This window comes from Alexandromys fortis, unplaced genomic scaffold (assembly GCF_014885135.2).
Source record: "Alexandromys fortis isolate MF-2015 unplaced genomic scaffold, M_Fortis_MF-2015_v1.1 scaffold_18, whole genome shotgun sequence".
NCBI classification, from domain to species: domain Eukaryota; kingdom Metazoa; phylum Chordata; class Mammalia; order Rodentia; family Cricetidae; genus Alexandromys; species Alexandromys fortis.
Window position 1 is genome coordinate 7,176,856 of NW_026067897.1, and position 15,257 is coordinate 7,192,112.

The 15,257-nt window shown below is 46.4% G+C and overlaps 1 protein-coding gene across 7 annotated transcripts in view; it reads right to left on the minus strand.

Annotated features, from left to right (window-relative positions):
* Chd7 (chromodomain helicase DNA binding protein 7) overlaps nucleotides 1–15,257 on the minus strand; it is a 175,355-nt gene that overhangs the window by 72,440 nt on the left and 87,658 nt on the right. For all 7 annotated transcript variants that reach the window (XM_050165210.1, XM_050165219.1, XM_050165184.1 and 4 more), the window contains one exon: nucleotides 4,066–4,481. In XM_050165210.1, coding sequence (XP_050021167.1) covers nucleotides 4,066–4,481 — 416 coding nt within the window. The remainder of the gene's footprint in view (nucleotides 1–4,065; nucleotides 4,482–15,257) is intronic.

Sequence of the window (15,257 nt, forward strand, 5' to 3'; positions counted from 1 at the left end):
CTTGAAACACATATGTGCGCGTGTGTGTGTAGCATGTGGTGTGTGTATGCCCTTCCACTGGCTTGAGCCAAAACAATGTCTTTCTGATTTTCCAATGTTTTGAACCAAATGAAATCAGAGCAGGTAAGTGTTTTGAAGGGAAAGAAGGAACGAGATCACAAGAAGACGTAGAAGCTTTACAAACACAGAGCGCACAGCAAATATGTTTTAGTTTACCGAGACACCAGGCTTGCTAACTGAGTATTTCTTGGGTAAAAACTCCCTAGCTTGGTGAGATTATAATTGAGAAAAAGAGTTCCTCACAAGGACACAGCTAAGTAAGTAGCAACTACTATTGTTAATGATAATCAAGGGGTCTTGCAAAAAGCACACCTCACGTACTTTGGGTGCTTTGTGTGTTTTTATTTTTAAATAAAAGCAGTATGCTTATTTTCTGGTTAAAATAAAATGCTATCTTCACTCAATTGAAAAATAACATTTTCGTTTCTGCTAAATTTAACTCCGGGGGTGGGGAATGGAGCAAGGAACAAAATGTGTTCCTAGAAACCGCATCAGCAGCCGTGAGCCGGTGTCGTTTAATTCAGGCTTCAGGAGTCAAGTCACAATCCTTGGCCAAGTTCCCCTCGTTCTGCACATTCAAAGAATCTTTATGGCGCTAAATGGACCACTAAATCCTTCAAGAATCACTGAAAGGGGGCACTTCCTCTGAATTCTCTCTCACTTCACAGAGCCCATGCATGCACAACAGAAGCCACCCTGAAAGGAGGGCGCAAATCCTCCAGAAGCCTCGCACAGGCAAAATACACCCTTGGCAGCCACAGAAGGCCTGGCTGTGTTTTCCATATTAACAGCCAGTATCTGAAAGCTATAAGCTATAAGGGGAGAGTAACACAGGTTTAGAAAAATATATTGTAAGTAAAAAAAAAAAAAACATGGTTCTACTAGACAAGAGGAGGGTGGCCCAGGGGAGCCCATTTTGTTGCTCATTGTTAGGATGCAAAGTGTCTTTATTCTGACGTGCTGGACAACTGGTCTTCCTGTTGCACCACTATTCTTTGCAACTGCTTCAGGCAGATTGCTCTGGTTTCTCCAGCACAGCAAAGACATGGCTATCAAGGTGGTTGACGTCTACAAACTCAAGCTCCTCACTTTCCCCAGAACCGAGTGAGCTCCAAGGGGCCAGCCGGCTGCAACAGACACAGATGGGCCAGCTCTGGGCAGCAGCCACCACCCGTGCATCCTTCATTAGCAAGGGCACGAGGATGCCGCAGACCAGCAGCAGCCACTTCCTCTCCACCCCCTCAAAGGCCAGCACGTCTGCTGGCAGAGCTGCCGCACGAGGCGGCTCGCGGGCTGCAGGAAAGAAGTGGGGAGCTACTAGTCTAAATTTTTCATTTCACTTGTTTATTTCCTCCGCTGCAGCCCTCTGTAGGAAAATCATTTTCTGTATAAACAAATTCATCAAGTTAACTTATTCAAGGATGGAAATAACCGGTATCACATAGCATTTTGCAAAACAAAATTGCCACTGTTGTAGTCCACTGCGTAGACGCAAACTGCTCCGGCAATTCAGCCCCAGCACTAACACAACCCAAACCCCCTATTACCTTCATCACTGCATATTCAATTTACATAATTATTCTGCTATGCTATTCAGAATTTACATGTAGCCGTATGCATTCTCGTTATCCTTGATTCAAGGATGCTATTTCCTTGTAGACGTAACTGAACAAGGAGACCACAATTGACATACTCAATTCATCTGACCAATAGCAACAATGTGGCTTGACAAAATAATGGTTTGGTTTGTTAATTTATTTAACATCTCAATGCAATTATCCTATGTTTGGACAGCCAATCCTGAAAGACCATCAACAACCAGAAAGCTTCTGGGGACGGTCCTTGCCACACTTCATTGTAAATCAGACAGTGGTCACACACATGGTGAGCTTAGCCAAGACAACGGAGGTGCTAGCAACTCTCCACCGCCTCCCCTCCTGCAACATCACCCCCAAACATAGCCTGCTAATAAGTCTCTGCACACACATCCCATCAGGTTCCTGTCACTTCAACATCTTTACACACATCAATGTGCTCCAGCCAAGGAGACTCAAACCGTTGACGCTTTACAACTCCTAGCTCTCCAGGGGACAGCTAGTGAGGACCAGCAGGGTGAGGGAAAGAGCTATCCTTTCTTCCCGAGCCTACAGAAAGAGCATGTGCAGGCCCCATGCAGTAAGCTGTGCTAAACACTCACAGAGACCCTAACTCACGCTCAGGATGACAGCGGCTGGCCCACCCTGGAGACAGCCCTCCCCGAAAGCTCTCTGGGCCAAGAACGGATCTGTAGCTCCACCGAGGAAAGGCTGCACGCCCAGCGTTGACCAAACTGGATACCCACGGTTGTCAGGAAGGTGCTGCCTGGGTCACGGTGACATACAGCATCTCCAAACCTACCACCAGAATGCTCCACAGCAGGCTGGGTGTGCTCAAGCAAACTGTAGACACGAGGCCTGCCTGATCAGACTTGGGCTGAGGAAGGTGGCTGCAAATCTCTGTCAGAATCCCAGAATGACTCTATGCCGTTTCACAATTAGGTGAAAAGATAGGAAGAAAAGAAAGGAAAAGGAAAAGGAACTGCGATGAAAATTGATACCAAATGTTGGTGATGCATTTCTAAGGTCCAGAAAGTCTCTTTGGCACACACAGCTACAGCTGAAGAGGAAAGAACCATCTTCCTCACATTAGGGTTTGACTTCTGGAAGACACAGGCATGCACCTCCTCACACCAAAGCACACCATTTACACTCAGGCAGTCACATGCTCTGAAAACAAACCAGACGGTGAGACGAAAGTCCTCAGCTGCGTCCCACTCATCATCATCCCGACACTCACCTACAGACTAGCAGGTCAGAAAATGCCTCTCTAATGAATGTAAAGGTTCCGTAATGAGTTGTGGGCTTAGAAAAATATTCACCAGGAGAAAGTGTTTTCAGCAAAGAAACTAGATGCTGAAGGATCCAAGCCAGACCGTAAATACAGAGTTATCAATAAATCTGAATTATTGCATATACTCGGTTACCTGGACACCATAAAAGATATTCATGGCAAAAAAAAATAGATGATTATGATACACACCATCAACACATAGCATAATCATGGGTTGAGCCATCAAGATAGTCTCGCTACCATCTCTCTGTGTGCTGGTATGCCTGCACACACACATACAAACAACAGAGCCTACCAGCAAAAGGCTACAGCTAGTCATCACAAAGTGTAAGGCAATGACACGTTTGAGTAAGTGTGCAGACAAATGTTTACATGTGCACACAGGCCAGAGGGTGGAGCATATTTTCTATCCAAGTGTGCAAACAGGCTCAGATTAACCAAGTCTGGCAATACTTCCATCTGGAAACTATATTTCCTAACATGAGCCATATTCTGAAAAATAGATTCAGATGTTTGGAACTGGTTCAGAACAGTTGTTAGAAATGTTCAGAACAAATGAAAAAAATTAGTCTTCAATGTCGTCTCTCAGATTTTCTTACCAAATAAATATGCCTTCTAGGGGGTCAGAGAGTTGGCGGGGAGTACAGGGCAAGGAGGCTCCTTCCTGTTCCTTAAAGTCCCCACTGTTTGCCCTTGAAGCCACATATGATGATGAGTGGTACTGGGTTTCTCCCACATGCCCCACAAGGACTTCAACCTGCCGTGAAGACTTACCCTGCCAAGCAGACACAATTAATTCTCTCTCAGAGGCTGGAAATGGTGCTGACATGCTTAGAGCCTTCCTATCAGTTACCCAGAGAGCCAAGTACAGTGCTGGTTTGTGAAAGAAGAAGTTGGCTGCTAAATAAAATCTTTTAGCCAGTACAGACACTAAGTCAACAGTTCATAACAGTGGAGTCCTAAAGATTGGAACGCACAAAAACCTTCGCTTTTTACTACATGACTGACAGGTGTCCAAGAACGGTATGAGAATCAACAGCCATCCCACGCCCCTATGCAGACCACTGCAGCCTGGGGCTGTCCGCCCTGTGGCCTCGGACTCTACCCACAGCCTACCTTGACTTTTTGCTGGATTTGGGTTTTGGTGTGACAGTTTTTGCTTTCTTTTCCTTTGGCTCTTTGGGGATCTTCGGGGCTTTTGGGGTCTTGGGCTCTTTCTTCTCCTTCGGTTCCTTCAATTCCTTCGGATCTTTTTTGACTTTCGGCCTTTTCTTTTTCTTTTTTTCTTCTTGGGACCCATCCAGCGAGTTCCTACTTAGTTCTTGGTTATCAACCCCACCAGGGAAGTCATCTTTACCAAAACTTTTACTGGGATCCCCTGCAACAATGTGGTTGTTTTTCTTTTTCTTCTTTTTCTGCTGTGGCTGCTGTTCTATTGACGGCAGGTAATCGTCGCCCTTCACCAGCTGAGCGTTCTGTCCGCTGACCTGAGTCATGTCCGGCTTCTCTAGAAAGGGCTCCGACGGAGAATGCTAAGGAACACAAACGGGATTGAAATTAGTTTCTCATTCCTCAAGGTAGAGAAAGGAATTGAAAGTCAGTGACTGATGTTTCAGGAGTTTGATTCTGTACTCAGGGAAGCAGACGCCTACAAACTAAGGGTTGTGGGACTTGCCATTCTCTTTCAGCCTGGAAACACTTGTTTAAAAGGGACACTTTTAAGTAGGAAAATGTTAAATTTTAAATACCAGTTTATTACTACAGGAAAAAAAAATAGTGCAGGAAAGGAAAACCTGTTAGAGAGCTAGACATTCTGCACCTCTTCAATCACAAGAACCAGGACAAGAAGTAAAATGTGTGTATATATGTGCATACATACATGCATACATACATACATACATACATATATACACACACACACACAGACTGCTGAAGAAAGATTCAGTGTAGGTACAGTGCAGGGAAACCCTGACATGTATTAGGGAGGTACCCAGAGAGCACATCAGAAAATACTGACAAATAGACAAGATGCTGAGAAGTCAACTGAGGCCAGAGTAAGTGACTGCCACACAGAGCGGCCTCACAGCCGTGACCCACAAACAGGGCAGAGCAGGCACAGCATCCACACGGCACACTGTGGCATCTGAGGAACCTTCGCATTTCAACAAAACACATGAAAACATCCCACCTGCAACTTCCAGTCATCTTCTGCCTTTTTCCTACGCTCCTCTGATATGAGTGATCCTCCGATACGCCCAGCATGGGTTTAATGACCTGACCATCACCAAATTCCCCAGGTCGGATCTTTGGACTAAGACAGAGAACCTTTTGATTTCACAGGTGTGGACAATGACATACTAACCTGTCTGAGGAGACACAGAGCAGAGGGGGTGGGGGTCTACCCCACACAGACTGGACACTAACATGGGATAAAGCTAAGCATTATTGTGGGCAAAGGAAGAAACCCCACATTTAAGTACAAGAAATAGAAATAACATCTTAATATCACATCCTAATTCAGCATATCCCCAGCCATATACTGAGCCTGTATGTCCGTTTACCTAAACCTACAGGAAGATCTTGGTCATTTATCTCCATCTTTCAGAGAGAAACTTGAGAGTTCCAGAAGAGGATGTGACTCCCCAGGGCTCTACACAGGGGAGACCTGGATGCAGCTTTCCTCCATCCCGTGTCTTCTGAGTCCACCTAGCTTCTAAAATCTTTACATACAGGAATACTTCTAGGGAGGCAGCACCAAGTTTTACCCAGTCTCCCTCTGAGGCTGTTCCCGAAACAACATTTTACAAACTGAACACAGCAGCCCACTGGTCCACAGCCAGCCTTGGCTGCTCCAAAGACCATCACATTCAATTCTTGAGTCACACCGGCAGGGAAGAAATGCCCCAGAACCCCAAGCTGAAACATTAAAATTCCAGCCCAGGCTCCATCACCAACTGCTCTCTGGAGAAGTCACTGCACTCAACCAAAGTTCAGCTACTTCACCTGCTAAGTGAAGGACTTAGGTTCGTTTCCAGAATCTGGGAAGGTTGGGCATCTAACTTAGAGGTATAGCATTGGCCTAACACACAAGGCCCTGGGTTCGATCCCCACCACTCCAAAAAGAAAAGAACATCAGCAGCAGCAACAAATTCGTATTAAGACACACACACACACACATTGTTGTTTTTTAATACCCAATTTTCTCTGTGTAGCCCTGGCTGTCCTGAAACCCCTTTATAGACCAAACTGGCCTGGAACTCAGAGATCTGCCTGCCTCTGCCTCCTGAGTGCTGGGGTTAAAAGCGATTATTTCGATCACCAAACAAGGCAAATCTTAAAATACAAACTGTCCCTTCTTAGTCAAAGACGGAATAAACTCAGATAGTAAAGGCACATCAGACGACAAAGGGGTGAGCACAAATGTGAAGAGCACACCAGTGCACACACACGACTCTTGTACAGATGGACAATATGTGGTCGTAGCTACCCCAGCTTCCAGATAAGCTTAAGTCCTAGGAGGCAAAGTGGCTACCAGAAGCCACATAAGGGAAAGAGACGAGATGTGGACCTTGGTTTCCTAAAGTTAGCGCTCTTATGGTCCACTCCTCGCCTCCTGAAGCCTTACACACAGGCCTCTTTCTGGGAAGGTGAGAGTGTGAATCCAGAAAGGAACTACCCAAACACCCTTGTGCCCTAGTGAGCTCAGCCCCAGGCATTAGCTAAATGTTAGTTGATCGGACTTCAACTTTTACTACACGCAAACGGCTGAAGTTCAGGTAGATTATTACATTTTTAAACATAATTGACAAGGAAAAAGACATTGCTTTTCTGCATGGGGCATAAAAATCAAACTTCCCTGGGAGAATCTAATATTCAAAAAAAATAGAAGAAAAGTTATTGCTTGAAAGTAAGGGAAAGTCAGAACAATGATTCCACTTGGAGCGATGAACTAACTCACGATGGGGCATGTATACTCATCTTTAGCCTGCGTGGCATCCACCCCAGGAGGAGATACCTGTGTCTCCCGAGAGCCTTCCCAGCACACATTTATGAATTAGAAAAAGTATTTCACACACAACACAAAAAACTGAAAATTCATCGACACACTTTAGCGTACAAATCATTTAGACGCTTCTTTTAGAAATAAAGGAGGCCATACGTAAGTGGCTCAGTAAAGTATTTAATCGTCCACAAGGAGGGAGAAAAGTGAAGGCCCAACACAGAAAAGTATTAATGTTGTTTGCTATGCAGCGCGGGTGTTTTGGTGCTATCTGAGGAGGGCAGGAGAGGTGCTCAGGGATCTGAGTGTTTACCAGACCTGCTTCTCCTCGGCTCTTTTAGAGGGAAGCTGTTTTCGTAAACATTTAACAAAGAACAGATGGTCCGCCTTAATCATGTGGGGGATGAAAACCTGGAGCTCCCAGTAATGCCCCGACAAAGTCTCCCAGGCCCCGCTTCCCCTGCTCCCCCCACCGGGCGCATGGTATGGTCTTCTCTAATGCTATTTAATTTTGCAGCGGACATTTTCCCATCTATCCCCACTGCCTGACAGGTAATCAATGCCATTAACATCTGATATTACCATACAGGCCGTTCCTACAACCTCTGGCGTATTAAAGCGAATGTTGGGGATTTCAGATACCAAGTGTATTTCACACATATAGGGCTTTCACCGTGACACAGTTCTATCATGCTTGCATATGCCTTTTGACACACTATGATATCTGTCCTCAGAAGTAGTGTGTTGTGGACTCTGGGGACCTAAAACAGCCGACTGATATTTAAATAAGTAAAAATGGCCCAAAGTGTGTATGTTTCGTATAAAAAATTTAGTCATATTGCTTTTGTCCTGAGCTCTCTCGACAATTAGGAAGCACAGGAGTAAGCTCTCTGTACAAAACTGGAGGGGCCAGATGCGCTCATCTGAGGTGAGCCAATGCCGACCGCAGTGCTCTGAAGCGTCACAGAAGAGGGGAAAGTGTGGTGGGACAAAGTTGGGACTGTCTCAGGATCCAAAGGCTATCTTATCTCCTTTCCCACATTGCCTTAACTTTACTTCTTAAGTCTGATACTGTAAGCAACATAGCGCAACACGAGTGAACAAAATCTTATCACCAACATACAACACACACAACTTCTGAAGCTCACAGTATTCCACATACGGGACGCCTGGGGGTGAACACATTTTCAGACGAACATGCGTTTACTTGTTTGAATCTGCACATATGCAAGCAAGCACGGATTCAAAACAATGCTGCAGGGGGCACTATATGGACTGACACATCCTAGCATCGGGCGAGGGGTAGGGGTGGACAGCAAGCTGTGAAGCTGTCCCAGGGCACCGCACTGAGTCGTGTCCCTTTCAACCACTTGCTGTCAGTTAGTTAGACATGCTTCGAGTTCAGCTAGGCCATGTACATGTCCCCTCTCTTCAGTCCTGAGAAGCGCCGAAACAGGCTGGGCACTACCAAGACAGTGTCCTTCAGCTAGAAAAGCGGCTGTGCAGCCCAGCTCTGCTGTGACCACCATCCAAACCCAAGCCGTGAAGACTGTGGTTCTAAAACCCTAGCTAGCCCTGGCCTATCTGATGGGTGGCTTTTAAATCAATACAAATTTGAAATTTTTGCTTTAAAGGGTCAGGGGAGAACTGGAGTTTGGCTCTGAGCCACAGCTTAGAGTGTTACCGAATATTACTAACTTTTCGCCCAGATACGGAACTGGAGGTGGGCGCTGCTGTTCTTCCTGCATCTCGGAGTTTGTTTAACTCCGCCTCTATTGATCTTGATGTCCCTGTCTGCTAGAACTGTCGTTCAACTTAGTAATGAGATGGAACATTCCACAGACTACTTCAGTCCCATCAGGACCAGGAGAAGACAAGTTTGCTTCCTGCCTCCCTGCCCTGCCTGGGAAAAGCCCCCAAACCCTAAAGAATAGGCAGCATGTGTTCCATTCATCCCGCTGCACTGCGGGGACTCCGAGCCCATTCTTTCCTCTGCCTTGGAAGTCAATTTCTGTGTCTTAGGGAAAACAGCAGATAAAACCACAGGCTTACATTTAGGGAATACAGAGCTGAAGCAGCCTGCTCATCTGCACGCGTGCGCACACACACACACACACACACACACCCCTAAGGTACGAAGTAAATGATAGTAAACTGAACATGGTGTTGAGGTGTCTCCATCGCTTCATCGCTTCATAAATGCTTGGGAAAATTAGCTTAGTCATTTATGTGAAACTTGAGTGATGTTCTCCCATGTGATGGCTGCTCAAAACTAGTGTGCGACTTGACCGTCTCCTTCCCACCAAGCACAGGGAGGCCGCAGGAAAGACACAATACAACGACACTTAAAGGCCTATGGGGAAGCCCAGATGTTTGCATCTTAATGAAAAATAATAACAATTAATATTTTTTTAAAGGCCTGTGTCAGTAAACGTGAATAATTTTTTGTGTTGCTTGCACCACAAGAGCAGGGAAGAACGCATGCCTGATGTCCTACAAGAGTGACATGCTAGGGTCATGTCCACAACTGATCAAGGCACCTCTGGCCTCTCATAAGGAAACCAGAATGATGAGACTGTGAGGGAACTCTGAGCCGGTTTTGCATTGAGACCCTTCTTCTGAATCTCTAAACTGCTTACAGCAGGAATACCAGGTGCTGTGTGAAGAGTTCTTTCTAGAAGCAAGCTGGCAAAAACAGGTCTGCGGTGTCTCACTGCTAGCCCTCATGAAGCCTGCCTCTCCCTTTCTTGTCCACTCTGCCCTCCCTGGGCAAAGACACCTCGTTAGCATCCGTGAGAGAGAATCTGCACCTTCTCACGCCACTTCAGCACTGAAGCCCTCACTGTTCCCAAACCTGTGTCAAGAGCCGGGGTCTGACCGCGAACACGCACTCCCCCCAAACTACCCGGGCTGCCAGGGATCTAACACTTGATCTTGTGTGTGTCTTCCAGGTCAGTCAAGGTATTTCACACACAGACAAGACACTGAGGAATTCCAATCACAGAAAATGGAGATGGGGGTCAAACGCACACTTTTTAAAGAAGAAATTAATCCGGCTCAATAAACTCTGCCCTTCACGTGACTGTGTGCTTTGCCATCCCGTGGACTCGACAGCAAGTTTGGAAAAGGATAGGGTCTGGCCCCAGAACGCCAGCTTACACTGCTTACGTGTGTTACTTAAATAGCAAAATAGTAAAAGCAACTTACTCTGTTATTCCTATGGCTTTAAAAACTCAAACTTCAAACACTGACAGCAGGTCCCTCTCTAACACTGAGTGATCCCGGAGGGTTTTTGCAGAACTGGGAATAGAACCATCTTTGAAAAGGGGGAAATTAAAGGAATTTAGGGATAAAGTTAATTTATGTTCTTTTGGCAAGTTTTCCACGATCCAGAGACTGGGAACGTAGCATGTTTAGTTCACAATAAATGCTTAATGATAGACTACGATGGGCTATAAAAACTCATTCGCATCGCATCTGTGGGAGGCAGCGTTCAAAGCCTGCCCCTTTATCTCCCGGTGTGGCAGGACCTGTGTCCAGCCGAAAGTTAAGGGATATCACAGGTCTGGTCAAGGTGGGAAATCACGGGGTAGGGCTCCCTCAAAGGGGCAATTATCCTAGGCAAGCCTGACTCCAATCAGGGAGGCTTTTAAAAAGGAGAGAAGATTCCTTCCAAGCTGTGAAGGAGCTGGTGGCCAGGGTGGAGGGGAAACCACAGGCATGACTGGCAGGCAGCCTCCAGGAGCTAAGGGTGGCCTCCAGTGACGCGCAGCAAAGCTGAACGGGGCAGCCCAGAGTGACTCTGCCAAACATGGACAGACTTGGTGATCAGGATTTCCAGGAGACCTCGGGTCTACGTGCTGGGGGGCCTGGAGCAGTGGGGTGGGCTTGGCCGAAACAAGCCCAGACCCCCAACCTAACAACGTGCTGAGGAGGAAGAGGATGTGGCTAGAAGCCATGAAGTTTGTGGTAACACGTCACACGGCAATCCGCACATTGAAATACATGCCTACCTTAAGAGCTGCTCATTCTACTCTGAATGGTTTGGGGCTTCTCTCCCTGAGGACCCTTCTCCCGTGAGGCAGCTGACACACGGAGAGCATGGCGGAGCTTCCCTGTGTCTTTGCAAAGAGGCAGCGCTGACTGTGTCACTGGGTATCGTCGTACAGTCTCTGATGTACAGATGGGAAGATAGGATGTATCCAGAGGGGACACAAATTCATCCCAAGTCATACACACACTGAAAGGAGGCAGGACTGGAAGCTGGCAGTCTACACAAGGTCCACATTCCCAACCATGATACCTACCCATTCATCACTGAGTGTGGGTCAAGAATCCCACTAGCTCCTCCAAGAGGCAGGAAGAGCAGGGTGTAAGGACCACCTGCACAGGGCTGGGGAGAGGCCAGTGGCCCCCACCACACCAGCTACAGTGTCACACAGAGATTTTTAAAGAAAATCTTCATTTTCACGTTAACGTACACACACAGGCATGCATGCATGTATGCGGGAAATATTAAAGGCTCCTGATACTTAAACTTACTTTTAAAGAAAGTTTACTACACATTAGAAAGGGTCTGTTAAACACTTAGAGGGGACGACGTCCCCATGACTCCTTCCAGCTGAAATCACACACAAAACAGAAGATACCAAAGCAATTAAGTATTTTATAAACACTGCTGAGGGGTCAAAGGGGGGAGGTTCATTCACTGACTAATAATGCAGTAATAAACAAACAGCAATGTTATGCAACTGAGAAAATTATTATAATTGAATCTACACAGCTGGGCAAGTCGAGAGGCTGGCTGTGTAGCTCACAAATGTTTTGTGTGGGTGGGTTTGTACTTTGGAATTGTTTGGATTTGAGTCCTTCTTAGTTAGAGTCAAGATCCTGCTCTCTTCTCTGAATACAACCCCACCACTGCAAGAGCAGGAGAGAGTCACCTACCGAAATGCCCCACTAATTAGCTGCTATTTTTACAACAGAGAAATAAATGTGAGCGTGAACGGGAGGCAGCTAAACTTCGCTGAGATGCTTTCGTTGCAGACCTGGAGAGGTGTCATCTTTGCGAATGGCAAAATGAATAATGAATGACGGTGACATGTTAGCACGTTGGGAAAAAAGGGGCTCAGAACCAACCGGCTCTTCACATTTTCATATTTAGCGGCACGGCATTCTCGAGTTTACATCATACTTTGAAGTTCTCCCATTGTAGGATTTATATCTTTGGCAACAAGAGCCCACCAGCAGACAGGCAGAGTAAGCACCTCCAACTACACATTTCAATTTAAGCTGAAGCGTCAGCTAGGGACAGGAGAGTCACTGGTGTATGTCCCCTTGAACTGTTGAAATCAGCACTGTACTCTTGGGTGCGAGGAACTTGGGGGGGGCGCACAGCTGTTCTATCAATCAAATGCAGTCTCCATGCAAGCCGTAACAGAAGCAAGGTTCTTTCAGGAGATCTTTGAGAGAGGTGCTGTCCTGAGTACCCCTGGAATGTCTTCTTAATTAAAGGCTAACTCAGAACAGAATTTGTGATCTTTGTCATGTTCCCATTTGCATAAAATCTAACTAACTTCTAACTCAAATGGCTGATTAGCTAACTATGAGGGCAGAGGAACACATGTATCTTCAACAGGCGCACATTTTACATCAATGATATCTATTTTTATGAGATAAAAGTACTAAAGCTTTAATGGTGGCAATTAAAAGAGCCCAGAGTTTGAGCAGCTCGATGGCTGAGTCACAGACCTTTTACCTATAATGGGACCCATTATAACTCTGCACTCAGTCTGAGGGAGTAAAAGAGGAACAGATTTTAAATACGGTTATAAAACAGCAGTACCCTCTGGGCCAAGCTGCCGGAGTTTAAACAGCTGTGAAGTTAGCCTGGCCTCAGGACCAACATCCACCAGGCAACTTCCTTTAGATTGCTTAGATAGTGGCCTCTATCTGAAAATACTTAACACCGAGTAATTGATTTCTATGTTAACTTTACTACTATGTGTAAAATATATTACTTCAGGTGGCTTCTGATAGGCTATCTTCATTTCTGCCTAAAATATCAACACCTGTGTTCTAATGTTCTCATTTACAATATAAACTAAAGGGAGGAAGATAATAGTCTCATTAAAAAGGGTGTGTAGGCAATATTTGCGCATACTATTAAATAATATTTTCAAGGTAGTTCGGCATTGTTGGGTTAAAGATGTTAAAATAAGCATTTGTAAGATAGGGTGAGGAAGTAAAGAGAATTTAAGAGGAAAGTACGAATGAAGTTTCTCAGACAAGCAAAAACAAAATTAATCTGAAGATCAACGAAGATACATCAGAGTTGGAAATCTAAATGAAGCCTTCCCGTAAAATGCACTTTTCCCATTACAGAAGCAAAACTTGGGTGAGAAAGGGGAGGAAGGTATGTTCATCGCACAGCATATACTTACATGAGAACGTCCTAAAGTAACACAGTGCCAAGGACAATGAAAACTCAAAGGTGCCAAAGGAAAACTCCGAGAGGCACCCACAGGCTACCAGTTCCTCCTGCAGGAACTTACATCTTTTTGTTTTGTTCTGTTTTGTTTGAGACAGGGTTTCTCTGTAGCTTTGGAAGCTGTCCTGGAACTAGCTTTTGTAGATCAAGCTGGCCTCAAACTCAGAGATCTGCCTGCCTCAGCCTCCAGAGTGCTGGGATTAATCTTTTAATCCAATACGAGGTGTTATAAAGTGGTACCCATTAGCTGTCTCACTATGTCCAGAACAATAATGCTTAGGAAGACAAAAAAAAATCATTCTGGCCGTGAACTGAAGTCCTATGTCCCTAACAAATTAACCTCAGAGACAGGAGGTGAAACACAAGGCACAGGATGCCCCAAAGTTGTCCAGCCTGCGCTGCCGCAAAAGAAATCTAATGCAGTCAAGAGCCTGTAGGTGGGGAAGGCTCACCGGGAAGAATTCTAGTGAGAACTGGGAGGCTGGATCCTGGCCTTGGGACATCAGGACAAGGAAGACTTCAGGCATACAGATTCTTCCCAGTAAACACAAAAGAGCCAGGGGCACTCAGCAGAAGCAGGAGTCAGGGGCCAGGGCACAGCTGATGAACACCAGCAGGTGCCCAGGGCCTTAGAAACCTTAAACACGGCCAAGATGGTCCCTATTCTGGTCTCTCCAACACAGAGAACCCTTACAGCAATTCTTTAAAGTAGTGGTTTAGAAGCCTGCCTAGGGGAGTAATTTAGATAATATCTCCTCCAAACTGATCCACCAACTTCGTAATGTGCCTCTTGCATGGCCAGCCCTCCCCACCTGCCCAGCCCTCACGGGGCCTCACACTAACTATGTCAGGTGTTTACTGAGCCTCTTGACGCATCTTCCTCCCACTCAGCCTGCTTCTCCGTTCCCCTGTAGAGAGAAGTCCTTGAAAGAGCAACGACATTTGCTGTCTTCACTTCCTCTCCCCCAGTGCTCTAACCACATTAATATTCCACGAAGCTGCTCCCACCAAGGTGACCCCACCCCTAGCGGCTGGCTCCTCAGCTCACCTGACCTACCGGCAGCAGCCCACACAGCTGCTCACTGCTGCTTCTTCGGGAGACAGCCAGCCGATGGCCCTTTCACCTCCTTCCTCGCACTTTCTGCCTGGCTTATCTTCCTCACCTGTCATTTCTGCAGTGCCCCAGGCCTGAAGTCCCCTCCTCTCGCTCGTGCCTCTAAGTCGGCATGCTACCTCTATCTGGGTGCTTCTTGAAGTCCCTCCTCCAGCTCAGACCTCTCCCCTGAACTGTGGGCCTCTTCATCTTATGTCCACTTGGTCATGGCCACAGTCATCTCAGTCCTGATTCTGAATTCTCTACTCATCTCAGGGACCTCAAATTGTGACTCAACCGGCAAGCCAGAAAGTTAGCAAGCTCCTTGTCTCTTCCCTGAGTCTTAACTTCCATACATCGTCCATCTATAACTGACTGATTCCATGTTCAGCACAGAGGGCGCACGCCCTAACTGCCTCTCCCAGGGCTGGAGGGCAGCCTGGCCTGCGGATGCGCCTCTTCAGCCTTTCTCCTCTTCTAGCCTTGCCCTCTCCCCCAGTCCATCTGCGATAGTCTCAGTGAGCCCAGAAAGGTACAAATCGGACTGTGGCGTATCTCTCTTGACCTCCATCTCATCCACAGTAAACTCTCAAGTCTTTATGAAGGCCGGAAGTGGTTTGGCCTCCTACCGTGATGCTAAAGTCCCCACGATTCCTCCCTTTTCTCTCTACCGGGAAATCTATTTCTTGTCTATCAGCAAAAGATCCTTCCACCTCAGGGCCTTT